Source organism: Callithrix jacchus, chromosome 1 (genome assembly GCF_049354715.1).
Source record: "Callithrix jacchus isolate 240 chromosome 1, calJac240_pri, whole genome shotgun sequence".
Classification (NCBI taxonomy): domain Eukaryota; kingdom Metazoa; phylum Chordata; class Mammalia; order Primates; family Cebidae; genus Callithrix; species Callithrix jacchus.
The window spans coordinates 168,258,597-168,274,115 of record NC_133502.1 but is presented as its reverse complement, the minus strand read 5'-3'; the positions used below and the strand labels follow the sequence as shown (position 1 = coordinate 168,274,115).

The window sequence follows — 15,519 nt, the reverse complement described above, 5'->3', positions numbered from 1 at the left end:
CCAGTGGGAGAGGCCATGATTGCTGGGTGGATGTTGCAGGAAGGGAACTCATATTTGGGGCCTGATAGTTCCAGATCATTTTTTTTTTTTTTGAGACAGAGTTTCACTCTTTTTGCCCAGGCTGGTGTGCAATGGCATGATCTCGACTCACCACAACCTCCACCTCCTGGGTTCAAGCAGTTCTTCTGCCTCAGCCTCCCGAGCAGCTGGAATTACAGGCATGTACCACCACGCCCAGCTATTTTTGTATTTTTAGTAGAGACAGAGTTTCTCCATTTTGGTCAGGCTGGTCTCGAACTCCCAACTTCAGGTGATCCGCCTACCTCAGCCTCCCAAAGGGCTGGGATTATAGGCATGAGCCACCGTGCCTGGCTAGCTCCCGATTCTCATAAAATTATTGGTGTAAACAAATGGTTCATAAATTCTGATTTTCTTCCTCCTTACAGCTTGAAAAAAGGGCATGATCTTAGTGGATTCTCCCTGGGGAGAATTTTTATTGTCATCATTAGTTTTTTAAAATCGTCTCGCTTAATCTTAGGTAGGAGAAAAGAGAAGTCTTTGCTTTAAAGCAAATAAAGAAGGGAGAATGTTTATCCAGTGGTTAGGAATACAAAAATTATATTGATAATATATGGAAAGTGCTTAGCATTATAGGTCATAGCAAGTGGATACTCAATAAATAGTAACCACTATTATCATTAAGATCAGAGATGGGGAGTGACTCACCCAAAGCCACACAGCTAGTTCATGACAGAGCAGACCTAGCATTTGCACCTGGAACTTTGGGCTCTTGGTCCCCTGCCCTTGCAGTTGACCTTCCCTACTTTCATGGCTTTGTATGTGCGACCTTCCAGATCCTTTTTATGTCTTGGCCAAATTCATTCTGCCACTCAGTAGGCACACACATGCATGCACACACACACACAAACAAAAGAACAAAAATATATATTAAAAAAGAACTCTTCCACCACGATGCAGGGAAAAAATTACCCTTAATTACTGGGGCTTCTCTACAATTATAGGACGTGCATTTGAACTCTGAAGGGTCCTCTCCTGAGGATAACCTTTATTTGCCTGATTGCGTCTGTTCAGTTAATTCTGGCTAATTACTATTTTCTTCCTATTAGATTCTAATTATATACAGTATTTTCATTATAAAGCGTAATGTTTCCCAGAGAACCATGTCAATTATGCAGGCGATATTACTGGAGGTCTGGTTTACCTCATTAAGCCCTAGCGATGAAGCCAGGCATCTGATGAAACCCGAATTGCAGGGTGGTCTTTAACTATGTGTGGGTACCAGTGAGTCTCACCTAAAACTTGCTGAGTGTGGGAGAGGACTAGAAAGGCTTGGAGAAGCTCCTCAAAGGATGTGGCAGCCCATTTGGATGTCTTGGATTTTCTGCAGGAAGAATAACATAGATAGTATGAATCAACACTTTTAAGCACCCCATGATTTCCAGTTTGGCTAAGGCATGAATTTGATGCTGTCATGAACGAGTAGGTCTTTACCTTTGCTTCAAGTGATTCTGCTAGAACACCCAGCATTTCCACCTCCATGCCTCAATATACTGACAATCTGATGTCTTTCTGAACTTCTGTGTTACCCACCCAACAACCATGTGATGCTTCGTGAGATGTCTAAACCTTATCCTTAATATACACAACACAGAATTCTTAATTTCTGCTCTCCCCAAGCCCCAAATCCATTCCTTCTTAAATTACTTCCATCTCAGTAAATGCCATAACCATCCACCCAGATGCTCAAGTGAAATGACGAGAGCTCATACTGATGTCCTTCTGTCCTTTACCTCTCACATCGAATCCATGAAGTCTCCTGTGAACTCCATGTCCCAAATATGTCCTGGATCCATCCAGTTCTTCCCACTTGCACTGCTGTACCCCTAGTCTAGGCCAGCTTCACCCCTGCTATATAGTGACCTCCTACTTGGTCTCCTTGTTTTATTTTCTTCCACATACATGTATCCCTTCTCCTAATGCCATCAAGGTGATTTACCAGAAAGAAAAAAATATTCCATTAGACCATATTACTTTCCTGCTTAAAACCCGTACAGATGTTGTTTTGGAATTAAAAGCAAACTTCTTACTGCATCAGTAAGACACTTCATGATTATACTTTTGCCTACTTATCAACAAGTATTATTCAAGGTCTAATATAATATGTGCCAGACACTGTTCTGGAACAAACAGTTCTTGTTTGTATGGGAATCAAATAATAAAATAGGCACACTCACCCTCATAAGCACTGCTTTTCCTATCATCTTGGTAGTATTTAATATTTCATGTTTGTTTTTATCCGGCTGAATTGTCTAAAAGGCCTGGGTCCATGTCTGTCCCCCATATTTCAGGTCCAGGCCCTGTACGTGGAAGCTTCTCGGGAAATGTGGGCTCTCCTGCTATGATTTGACACTTGGGCATGAGTTGAAAAACAAACTTGATTAAAAAAACACACTTTTATTGGATTCTAAAGGAATTAATAAAATCCTTCCTTTGGGGATTAATAAAACAGGATTTTTTAATATTAGCTTTTTTTTCTACTTTATAAAAGCATTTTAATCAACATTCTGGGCTTTAAAAAATGGATTCAAGCTATGTTCTCTATTTGGGGTGTGGGCAAGGGTTTAATTTATAGATGGGTCTCATTTTTTATCTTTGTTCCCCCATCCGAAAAGTATTGCTACTCTTGTTTTCCTAATAAGAATCTCTGAAGTTCAAGCAAAAAGAAAACTAACCTTTCTTGAGCATCTCAAAATTAAGGAGGTAATTTTTGATAACTATTATTAATATTTGATAATATTTTGATAACTATAGGCCATGAGAATATTGCAATATTGCCTTAGTTTAGAGAGATTCAGTACATTGTTTAAAGTCCTAGATGAATTAATTATAGTAGCACTGACTGTGTAGGTGCTGGAGCCAGGAGGCCTGGGTTCAAATTCCAGTTCTTTTCTATATTAGCTGTATGTGACCTTTACTTAACCTTGTACTTCACTTTCCCTATTTGTAAAATGGGGATAACAATTGTTTCTGCCTCCTGGGGTTGTTTTAAAAATTAAATGAGTAAATCCACTTAGAACAATGCCTGGCATATATATGCTCTATAAATGATGGCTGCTGTTATCTGAGTCTAAATCTAGACTGGTCTTCCCCCAAACTACCATTCCCGCCATTAACAAATACAGCAGCATTAGCAGCATTCATTAGGTGCTCTCTACAATCCAACCTCTAATCCCATCAAGACACTTGTAATGCACACCCTATGACTTCAATTTACAGATGAGTAAAACGGGCCTCTGTATGGTACTCGTCCAAAATCAGGCAGAAGGTAAGTGACAGATCTAAAAGTTTCATGTTTGCCTGTCCCCAAAGCCCATGTTCTTACAAGTTGTTACATGTTCTCTTAACTTCAGAATGCAACACATTCTGTACATGGAAGGTGTTATGGACAGAATTATCTTTCCCTCAAATTCACTCCTCAAGGTGATTACATTTGGAGATAGGGCAGTTAAAGATGCAATACAGTTGAAATGAGGCTGCCAGAGTGGGCCACAATCCAATCTGACTGATGTTCCTTTAAGAAGAGGAAGAAGTACCTAAAGTACTCGGGCAAAGAGAAAAGGGCATGTGAGGACACAGTGAACAGGTGGACATCTACCAGCCAGGGAGAAAGGTCTCAGAAGAATCCAAGGCTGCTGATACTTTAATCTTGGACTTCCAGACTCCAAAACTGTGAGAAAATACATTTCCGTTTAAACCACCCAGTCTATGGTATTTTGTCATGGTAGCCCTAGCCAACTAACACAGACGGGAGCATTGTTAGTAGAAAAAACAAGAAGACACGTCAGGTGACCTGTCTTATTTACTGGGCTGTTTCCAGTGTATAGCTCCATGCTGGGTTCATAGGGGGAGTTTAGCAAATGGAGGGTCCAGGGTTTGGAAACTGCCTTCTCATTTAATATTGAGGATGGCGTCCTCTGCCCAGCCCTGACGTGGCCACCATGGCGTAACCTGCATGGCAGTGGCCTGTTTTCCCTACCAGACTGGATGCTCCATGAAGACTAAAACCAAGTGTGTCTTTTTGTTCAGCTCAAGCATAGCCTATGATAGCGTTCTGATAATTACACACTGGCTGCATGTTTGTATAGCTATGAAATTTGCGGGGTGTCTTTCAGCTCTAAAAAGCCTATTCTCTGAGGAGTTGCCCTCAGCTAGTCAAGAAGCCCAGATGTGAGGAGTGGGTTTTACGTGGCAGTCCTGCTGGGCCTATGCCAGAGTGTTTGGAGCCACAGAGTCTGGACCATGGGGTCTGTTTACACAAGCATTAGGGAACATTGCTGAGATGTACTGTAAACATGGGGCAGGCTGTCAAGCATTGTGCTGGTTTCTCCATTATCGTGGTGCCATCTCAGAACAGAGGCAGCCCAGGGAGCCCCTGCCAAGTGGAACAGGGGCTTGAGAGGTGGGCATGAGCCTCCCAAGTCTGGCTTCCCTGCAGGGGTGAAACTTCCTGAGGGTGGGCTGGATGTGGATTCACACAACAGAGATGCTGAGCCAAGCTCCCACTCCACTTAGGGGCTTGGACCAGGGTGAGAGATGGAACTAATTTGTTAAAGGAAAAAAAAAAAAGAGAGAGAGAGAGAGAGAGAGAAATAAAAAAATTGAAAATTTTTCACTTAAAAATATAGTTTAGGGTAGGTTCAAAGTCATTGTGCTAATTTCACCCTTATTATATTTCATTTGCTTTCTTGCATAAGAAAGATCTTCCTGGATTTTAGCTGATCCAGAATTGTGCCTCATCATGAGAGTGCTACAACAGAGGCAGAAGGACTGAAAACCATTGAACTAACAGAGCAGACCATGCATAATTATTTAAGGGCTTTTTGAAGGCTTCTTTCTCCCAAATAAGTCCTTCCCGAAGGCCTAAAAGTCTCTTTGAGCTGGTTTGCTCTAAGAACTTGACTGGTCATATGCCTCCTGATGGGTGGTCCCAGTGGTGAGCCTGACCAGCACTGTTGCTTTGTAGGCATGTCTCCTTGGGCTGATCCCATCCTGCTTTGTCCTCAGTTTCTTCACTGGTGAAATGAAGAGTTTGGTCTAGAGTCATGACTTTCTCTGCCTCTATGAATTTCGAGCAAAGATACCTCCACCTGGATGTTATAGCTCCTCATGCCAAAGCTTGAACATTTGGCAAAATCAAGGCATTCTTACAGAGGTGACTGAGGTGGGAACTGTGGCAGTTCATCTGCATGGTGTATATGGTAAGGCAAGTGTGTGGGGTGGGTGAGAGGAGAGGGCATGGAGCTCCCAGATCAGGTGTCATATTGTGTGTGACCAGCACCTGGACCAGCTTCAGGGACAGGAGTTCTGGTCCTGATTCCAATATTTGAAACCAAGTTAGGCCATACGATTGAGTTGTAGCCAATAGAATGTAGGCTGCAATGATGCACACTGCGTCTAGGCCCTGAAAACCTCTTATAGACCTCCATGTTCTCTCCTTTTGCCTTCCCTTATCCACCTTTCTTTCCCTTCCCTTCCCTCCTCTCTCTTCCCCTCCCTGCCTCCTCTCCCCCATCCTCCTCCTGCACTTTTCTTTTTTTAACTTTTATTGTAGATTTGGGGTTATATATGCAGGTTTGCCACAGGGTATATTGTGTGATACTAAGTCTGGGTTATGATTGAACTCCACATCCAGGTAGTGATCAAGTACCCAATAGGTAGTCACTCAACTCCTTGCTCCCTCTCTCCCTCCTCTTGTAGTTCCCAGTGGCTACTGTTCCCATCTTTGTATCCATGTGTGCTCAATGTGTAGCTTCCTCTTATATGTGAGAACATGTGGTATTTGGTTTTCTGTTTCTGCATTAATTCACTTATGATAATGGCCTCCAGCTACAACCATGTTGCTGCAAAGGAAGTGATTTCATTCTTTTTTTATGGTTACATAGTATTCCATGGCGTGTATATGCCACATTTTCGTTATGCAATCCACCATGCTTGGGCACCTGGGTTGATTCCATATCTTGGCTATTGTAAATAGTGCTATGATGAACATACAGGTGCATGTGTCTTTTTGGTAGAATGCATGAATGCATGTGTCTGTTTGGATATATACCCAAAGTAAAGGCATTGCTGAGAGGAATGGTAGTTCTGTTTTAAATTTTTTGAGAAATTTTCAAACTGCTTTCCACAGTTGCTGAACAAATTTACATTCCTATCAATAGTGTATAAGCATTCCCTTTTCTCCACAGTCTTGCTAACATCTGCTATTTTTTATTTTTGAAATGGAGTTTCACTCTGTAGCCCAGGCTGGAGTGCAGTGGTGCAATCTTGGCTCACTGCAAACTCCACCCCCCACCCCCACCCCACTGGGGTTCAACTGATTTTCCTCCCTCAGCCTCCTGAGTATCTGGGACTACAGGTGCCCACCACCAACCTGGCTAATTTTTTTGTATTTTTAGTAGAGATGGGGTTTCACCATGTTGGCCAGGCTGGTCTCGAACTCTTGACCTGAGGTGATCCACACGCCTCAGCCTCCCAAAGTGCTAGGATTACAGGCATGAGCCACCATGCCCAGCTTGACTTTTAATAATAGTAGACAGCTGTTCTATGTGAAAGTGAGACCCTGTCTCAAAAAAAGTAAAAAGGAAGAAGAGACATTTTGACTGGTTGAGATGGTATCTCATTGTGGTTTTGAATTGAATTTCTCGATGATTAGTGATGATGAGCATGTTTTTATATCTTTGTCAACCATTGTGTATCTTCTTTTGAAAAGTGTCTGTTCATGTCCTTTGCATTTGCTTTTTGCTTGCTGAATTGTTTAACTTCTTTATAGATTCTGGATATTAAACCTTTGTTAGATGTATAGTTTGCAAATATTTTATCCTAGTTTTTAGATTGTCTGTTTACTCTGTTGCGAGTTTCTTTTGCTATGCAGATGCTCTTTAGTTTAATGAGGTTCCATTTGTCAATTTTTGTTTTTTATTGCAATTGCTTTTTCAGGACTTAGCTATACATTCTTTGCCAACGCTGATGTCAAGAAGGTTATTTCCCAGGTTTTCTTCTAGGATTGTTATAGTTTGAGGTCTTACCTTAAAACCTTTAATCCATCTTAAGCTAATTTTTGTATATGGTGAGAGGTACTTGTCCAGCTTTAATCTTCTACATATGACTAGCCAATTATCCCAGCACCGTTTATTAAATAGGAAGTCCTTTCTTCATTACTTATGTTTGTCGACTGTATTGACAATCAGATGACTATAGGTGTGTGGCTTTATTTTGGGGTTCTCTATTCTATTACACTGAATTATGTGTCTATTTTTGCACTAGTGCCATGCTCTTTTGGTTACTGTAGCCCTGTAGTATAGTTTGAAGTCAGGTAATGTGATGCTGCCAGCTTCGTTCTTTTTGCTCAGGATTGCTTTGGCTATTTGGCCTTTTTTTTCTGGTTCCATATGAATTTTAGAATAGTTTTTCCTAATTTTGTGAAAAATGACATTGGGAGTTTGATAGGAAGAGCATTGAATCTGTAGATTGCTTTGAGTAATTTGCCATTTTGATAATAGTGATTCTTCCAATCCATGACCATCAAATGTTTTTTATCATTCGTTTGTGTCATTTTCATTTGTTTCTCTCTATGATTCCTTTAGGCAGTGTTTTGTAGCTCTTCTTGTAGAGACCTTTCACCTCCTTGGTTAGATGTATTCCTAGATATTTTGTTTGTGTGTGTGTAGTTACTATACATGGGATTGAGTTTTTGATTTGGCTCTTAGCTTGAATGTTACTGGTGTATAGAAATGCTACTGGTTTTTGTACATTGATTTTGTATCCTGAAAGTTTGCTGAAGTGATTTATCAGTTTCAGGAGCTTTTTGGGAGAGTATTTAGTTTTTTAGGTTTGGAATCGTAGTGAGGAGAATTTCTTCTTCCTCTTTTTGGATGCCTTTAATTTCACTCTCTTGCCTGATTGCACTGGCTAGGACTTCCAGTACTATGTTAAAGAGGATTGGTGAGAATGGGCATTCTTGTCTTGTTCCAGTATTCAAGGGGAATGCTTCCAGCTTTTGTCCATTCAGTATGATGTTGGCTGTGAGTTCGTGATAGGTGGTTGTTATTATTTTGAGGTATGTTTCTTCAATGCTTAGTTTCTTGAGGATTTTTATCATGAAGGGATATTGGATTTTATCAAATATCTTTCTCTGCCTCTATTGAGAGGATCATATGCTTTTTGATTTTAATTATATTTAGGTGGCAAATTTTATTTATTGATTTGTGTATGTTAAACCAAACTTGCATCCCAGGAATAAAGCCTACTTCATCATGGTGAAGTAACTTTTTGATGTGTTGCTGCATTTGGCTTGTTAGTATTTTGTTAAAGATTTTTGCATCTATGTTCATTGGGGATTTTGGGCTGTAGTTTTCTTTTTTTCATCATGTCTTTGCCAGGTTTTGATATCAGGATGATTCTGGCTTCTTAGAATGAGTTGTGGAAGAGCCCTTTCTCCTCAATTTTTTAAACTAGTTTCAATAGGGTTGGTACCAGCTCTTCTTTGTACGTCTGGTAGAATTCAACTATGAATCCATTTGGTTCAGGGCTCTTTGTGTTTGGTGGGGTTTTTATATTGGATTCAGTTTTGTTACTAATTATAGGTCTTTCAGTGTTTCAAATTTCTTCCTGATCAAATCTTGGGAAGTTGTGTTTCTCCAGGAAGTATCTACTTACTCTATATCTTCTAGTTTATGTGTATAGTGATGTTAATAATAGTCTCTGAGGATCTTTTATATCAATTGTACTGTTACCTTTGTCATTTTCAATTGTGATTATTTGGGTCTTCTTTCCTTTCTACTTTGTTGAGCTAGCTAGTGGTCTATCAATCTGATCCATTCTTTCAAATAACCAACCTTGGTTTTGTTGATCCTTTGTATGGATTTTTGGGTCTCAGTTTTGCTCAGTACTGCTCTGATTTCAGTTATTTTTTTCTTCTGCTATCTCTGGGGTTAATTCTTGTTTTTCTAGTTTCTCTAGGTGCAATATTAGATTGTTAATTTGAGATCTTTCTAAATTCTGATGTAGGTATTTAGTGCTATAAACTTTCCTCTTAACACTGCTTTTGCTGCATCCCAGAGATCTTGCTATGTTGTGTCTCTGTTTTCATTAATTTCAAAGAATTTTTGATTTCTGCCTTAATTTATCATTTACCCAAAAGTTATTCAAGAGCAAATTGTTTAATTTCCACATAATTATGTGGTGTTGAGAGATCTTCTTGGTACTGATTTCTATTTTTGTTCCTTTATGGTCTGAGAGTATATTTGGTATAATTTCAATTTTTTTGAATTTATCGAGACTTGCTTTATGGCCAAGTGTGTGGCCAATCTTAGAATATTTTCCATATGCACATGAGAATGTATATTCTCTAGTTGTTGGGTGTAGTACTCTAGATTTGTTTAGTTCCAATGGTCAAATGTTGAATTTAAGTCCCAAATTTCTTTGTTAATTTTCTGCCTTGATGATCTATCTAACTCTCTAAGTTGGGTCCCACGCTTTTCTCATGTTCATCAGACACCATATAAAGAGGATCCATTTGAAGACTCTATGGCCTTAGAGGATGAACAAGCCAGTAGATTAAAAAATCCCAAGTCCCTGAATGATTTTGTTAGCAGTGCTAATTCTGCCAAGGCTCTCTCACCCCCTTGAGTTAAGCCACTATTATTTTGGTGTCATAGCAGTTGACATACCTTGACTAACATACCAGAGTTCTGCAATTTTGTGCCTGTAACCCCTGAGAAGAAGTTTCCTCTTTCTCTGAATTATAAGACAATATATGGGTATGGCATAGACTCAGGGTGCCCTGGAAGCATAAACTCAGGCTTGACTGGTTTGACCCAGAGTAGGTGTTTTAGGAAGTCTTCCCAGAGGAGGTGGAAATGTGGTAGAAACAGCAAAGACTGAGGTCACATAGACTTGGGGTAGAAGTCTAGTGCCTCTAATAATGAGTTTTTCAACTTCAGGTAATTAGCTTACCCCTACTCTTTGCCTAAATTCAACCTGCTCAACCTTCTGGTCTCTGAAAATGTCACATCCAGGGAGTATTTTTTTTTTCTGTCTCCCAGGCTGGCCAATCTCTGCAAAATCCTGGTGCTTCTATTCTTAAGCCCTTGTGGCATTTGTTATACCTTGTTCAATCTCTGTATCTCCTGTTAATAAGCTTCAAGAGTGCAGGGAATGAATATCAATTTCAGCCCTATTATCTTCACCTTTCAGTCGAGTGGCTGGTACACTGTAGATGTAAAATAAATAATTGTTGATTGAATAGATAAATATATAGATGAACTTAAGCTCTTTAAACCTTGGTATCATTAGCTATAGAGTGGGCATAGTGCTAGCCATATCCTGGGTTTTGGTAAAGATTAGTTGAGATTAGGTATACAAAGCCCAGCCTAGCACAGTACCTAACATATGACAGTCAACAGTTCTTCAGCCTTGATGGATAAGAAGTTTGTTAGGCTAAGAAGAAGAGAAAGGGCATTTGTAGTGGAGGGAACTGAATTATTTTGAGATAAAGCAGTGCATTTTGGGTTTTGTGGAAGCTCGTTAGGGGGGCAAGTACCAAATTATGAGACTTACGTATGGATGCACAAGAAATAGAAATATATCATTACCATGCCTTAAAGCCACCAAAAAGTGATGAGATTATAAATATTTAGCAAATAAAATACCTTTCCTTGTTAATATTAATTCATGACCTGTGATAGCAAAGAAGGCTCCTAGGGGATAGAAATTTGCACTGTGCCTTATAAAATTCATGTTGCTGAAGAGCAGAAGGAAAGTCATTCAAAGCGGGATTTATAGCCGTGGGCGAATGGATGGAGGCTGGGAGCCAAGTGCGTTAAACCAGTTTGGCTGCAGTGGAGTTTATGTTGGGGATTAGAGGAGTTGAGGTAGTATGGAACCAGATCATTGTGGATCTCTCATGCAAGGCAGAAATGGAGAGGAGAGAGCCAGAGCTGTAGAAAGCCTGAGTGTTGTGAGCATCAGATGGTCATGCTCTTCTTGCCTGAGGGTTTTTGGGAGGCAGGAGGCTGAACCAGATGACCTCTGGAAGTTTCTTCCAACCACAGGGCTTTGTGGTAGTCAGAAGAAAGATAGAGAGAAACAAAAACCAGGGACCTTGGCCTGGATTTTGCTCCCTCATAAATCTCCTCCACTGCCCTGCATCATCTCTCTGTCCTCAGATTAATCTTCTCTGGCTTCCTGCAGGAACAAAAGGACCTATTGACCTCATCCTGTTCTCCAGGCTGCAAGTGAGAAATGGGGTTCTCAGACTGGCAGAAGCCTCCGTGCGGGTAGGCACAGCTGGACCTGAGGCATGAGCCCCCGGGGGAAACACAGGAAGCAGGTAGCCATTCTTGCTCCAGAAGGGCTCTCACTAGGGCTGCCCCAGCGTCCACACCAGATTATGTAATATGCCCTGTACTTTTGCATAGATGTCTTTGGCTGAAGATTGGCAAATACTGGAGGAAACTGCAACCTCTTATCAGATAATTTTCTGAGACAAACAGTAACCTGGACTGATTGTGATTTCCATGAGATTCTTTTCTTCTTAGTATTGGTGACTAAGAAACAAGGCCCTATGGTTCATGGTTCAGTAGGAAAGCAGGAGATTTACATTGGAAATCCTGTGCTCTCGCTGGCTGTGTGCTGTCTGTACCTCAGTTTCTTCATCAGTAAAATAGGAATAAGAATATTACCCACCTCAGATAGTTAGAGTGAGTATTAGAACTCTTGGAATACTACTAGGCAGACAGTAAATACTGAAGAAATGTTAGCTAATTACTGATCTCACTATTTATTAGAAAATGGGGATGAACGTACCTGTTTGACAGGGTTGTTGTGAAGGTCAAATCCACTCATTCATTTGTTCAACAAATACATACTGAGCACCCACTATGTGACAAATAATATATGAGTCACAGGGATGCTGTGTTAAAAACAAAATGAAATCAATCATTCTGTACTCCCCAGAACTAACAGACTGGTGGGGGAGAGATATATTAAATGCATAAAAGCACAGGCAGAAATGCGCAAATTTGTTGTAACAGTGCTTTGAAGGAAAAGGGTGGTGTGCTACTGAGAGCATAAGAGGGCAGGCTGCCTCAGGTGGTGATATGGTTTGGCTGTGTTCCCACCCGAATCTCACCTTGAATTGTAGTAATCCCCACTTGTCATGGGAGGGACCTAGTGGAAGGTAATTGAATCATGGGGGTGGGTCTTTCCCGTGCTGTTCTTGTGATAGTGAATAAGTCTCACAAGATCCGATGATTTTATAAAGAGGAGTTCCCCTGCACATGCTCTCGCCTGCCACCATATAAGATGACCCTTTGCTCTTCCTTCATCTTCCAACATGATTGTGAGGCCTCCCCAGCCATGCGGAATTGTAAGTCCTTTAAACCTCTTTACTTTATAAATTACCCAGTCTCAGGTATGTCTTTATCAGCAGCATGAGAACGGAGTAATACAGGTGGGGTGGCCACAGAAAGCTTCCCTGAAGAGGGAGGTGTTGAGCTCCCCTATGAAGGATGGGTAGGAGTAAATATTGCAGGTAAAGGCAAAACATACCTACAGATCTTACCTTAAGGGGAAAAAGGGTGTGGAGAGTTTGAGCCTATAAATGAGGTGACAGGGTTAGCAGAAAATAAACCAGACAGAGGATGAGTCCTATTCTGAGTATAAACTGCAAAAGCAATAGAAAAGGTAAATGCTTTTATAAAGTGTAAAATCCACATGTCTGTAACTTAATATATTTTCCAGCATAAAAACTAGGAGTTGGAGTTAATTGCATGGAGACCAGGTAAGGAGTGAATTCACCTCCATGCCCTTTGAAGTTTGCACTCAGAATAAAACGATTGCCTAAAAACTACAATCTTATGGCAGAAAATGTGTGTGTCAGTGTGTCTGTGTAATCTGAATTCCCAAAGTGCATTTGGAAGCCAACAGCCCTTTCCTTGAATTTCATCGTCTGGATATGCATCAGTGCTTTGAGCCTCAGTTTCCTTCTTGCTAATAATGGGGCTGTGTCTTCCTCTTTACTAACGCAGCTGTTTTCTCAGAAGGTTGTTCTGAGAAAAACTCCAGTAAGTGTTGACTCCCTATGCCTCTTCTTTTCTCTGTGGCTTAAGCTTCACTGTCTGGTGCTTCTGATGCCAGTCTGCATTTGAGAGAAGGCATTAAAAATTCATAGCTGGCTTTTCATCAAATGTGTCCTGCCCACCACACAATCTTGGAGAACCCATTGGCATCTGACCGCTCTAGAGATTGCCCCTTTCTTAAAGGAGCCACCTGACCTCCCCTACCCAGTACTGAAATCCATCCAATTCATACACCATTGCTGTGGAAGTTAGTCCTTCTTTTAATTCTGATCAAGTGAGCAAAAGGGGAAATAAGGAGGAAACCATCAGAACAGCTCATGAAAAATATGTACGTTCTTTAAAGGAAGACAGCATACAAATGGGATATATTTTTTTTCCAAAAGGGAGGGGGAAAACACGCAGGCTTTTAAACAGAAGTCTTTAAGCAGGGAGTGAGAGAGGAAAAATATGTCTCTTAAATGCATTCAGCGCCATTGCCACAAGGCTGCCGAGCCAGGATTGTTTATTAGAAGATAAGATAGTGAAAAATGTATTTTGCAGAAAGAAAATAGTAAAGTCAGGTCTGAGGCAGATAAGAAGCCAAATTTCTATTTTATGCTCAATTGAGTGACTCAGTTACATTATCTGGGAAGCAGGGGTGAAATAACACCCTTCGTAAATGAGGCCTGGGTTGCTCTGGGTCTCCTTCCAGCCTTGGCCAAGCTGAACTCTGCACAGCTGGGATGCTGCCTTCTCAGAGCAGTGTATTTGCCATCTAGGGAGAGGGGAAGAAAGGTTCTGATCTTTTCTCTCCAGCTCCTTTTTTTCTCCATCTTTTTATATGAGCACTCCAGTTCAGCTTCATACCTCCCCTTCTGCTGCCAAAGGTGAGAAAATAAAAACACACACATGCATACGAGATGAAGCTCTGCAAAGACCAACAGATGTTGGAGCCAGAAGCATCATTAGAGTTAAGCTGGTATAGGGGTCTGTGGTCAGTGTTTTATTTGGCAAGCACAAATATGTCATTTGAGTGTTTTTACATAGGGCATTGTTCTCCAGTTTGCCAGAGATCCTACTATACCTTTTTAAAGTTTTACCTGGCTGCTTTACACATTTTCATTGTGTGTCTGGTCCCTGGAGAAATATAAGATGATTTCTCTGGACATCTTTCAGAATCCTTGGTGGAAAGATGAGGAAACTTCCCCAGAGAGGTCAAGAGTCTCATTAAAAGTCACACAGCTGGTGAGTGGCATTATTACAAACAGGCTATCCCAATGGTTCAGCTTTTGGGCCCTTTCTCACTTTGGAGATTCTTAATTTCTTATCCATTGGAGATTAGAGGAATTTGAAAACTGAATATTGATTTTTTTTTGGGCCAATAGTCAGCATCTCTTTGTGCAATGCACATCTAGTTGTGCATTGGTAAGCCTGTGGTAGTCAGAATAATGGCCCCTGAGGATGTCCATATCCTAATCCCAGAAACCTGTAAATAATTTTGCAAATGTAATTTAATTAAGGATCTTCAACTGGAGAGATTATTCTGGATTATCTGGTGATATGGTTTGGCTGTGTTCTCACCAAAATCTCATCTTGAATTGTAGCTTTCATAATTACCACGTGTTATGGGAGGGACCCCGTGGGAGGTAATTAAATCATGGGATGGGTTTTCCCCCATACTGTTATCGTGGTAGTTAATAAGTCTCGTGGGGTCTGATGGTTTTATATATGGCAGTTCGTCTACACAAGCCCTCTTGTTTGCCACCATGTAAGACACAGCTTTGCTCTTCCTTCATCTTCCACCACAATTGTGAGGCCTCCTCAGCCATGTGGAACCGTGAGTCCCTTAAACCTCTTTCCTTTATAAATTACCCAGACTCAGGCATGTCTTTATTAGCAGCATGAGGACAGACGAATATGTCTGGGTGGGCTCAACCAAATCACATGGGTCCTTAAAGTGAAGACGTTTTCAAGGTCAGAGAGGGAGAGATGTGGCAATGGAAGAAGGGTCAGAGAGATGTAACGTTGCTACTTTGAAGATGAAGGAAGGGAACCATGAGTCAAGGTAATGTGACCAGCAAAACTGCAGAAGCTGGAGAGGGCAAGGAAGCAGCTTCTCACCTATAGCCTCCAGAAAGGAACACTGGCTTGCCAACACCTAGTTTTAGCCCAGTGAGCTCCAGGTTGAACTGATCTACAGAAAGAATGACAAGATAACACATTTGTGCTATTTTAAACTTACATTTGTGGCAACTTGTTACAACCACAATAGGAAGTGAATACTACAGGCATCTAAATCCTAACAATATTTCATACCCATTCATTCTCATATCCTTCCTTTCCTTCAGAAAGATTTCTATGAAGTCACTTGCAGCTAAGC

The 15,519-nt window shown here is 40.9% G+C and overlaps 1 protein-coding gene across 5 annotated transcripts in view; it reads left to right on the top strand.

Moving 5' to 3' along the window:
- Positions 1-15,519, top strand: part of LOC128928182 (uncharacterized) — a 556,644-nt gene that overhangs the window by 223,349 nt on the left and 317,776 nt on the right. For 3 of the 5 annotated variants that reach the window (XM_078350496.1, XM_078350487.1, XM_078350502.1), the window contains exons 1-3: positions 9,363-11,410; positions 14,316-14,384; positions 14,875-14,976. The exons of 1 other annotated variant lie outside the window; for it this stretch is intronic. In XM_078350496.1, the coding sequence (XP_078206622.1) occupies positions 11,381-11,410; positions 14,316-14,384; positions 14,875-14,976 (201 nt within the window). In that variant the 5' untranslated portion in view covers positions 9,363-11,380. Of the gene's footprint in view, positions 1-9,362; positions 11,411-14,315; positions 14,385-14,874; positions 14,977-15,519 lie in introns of those variants that run through there. One more of the 5 variants, XM_078350506.1, reaches the window with a different exon arrangement.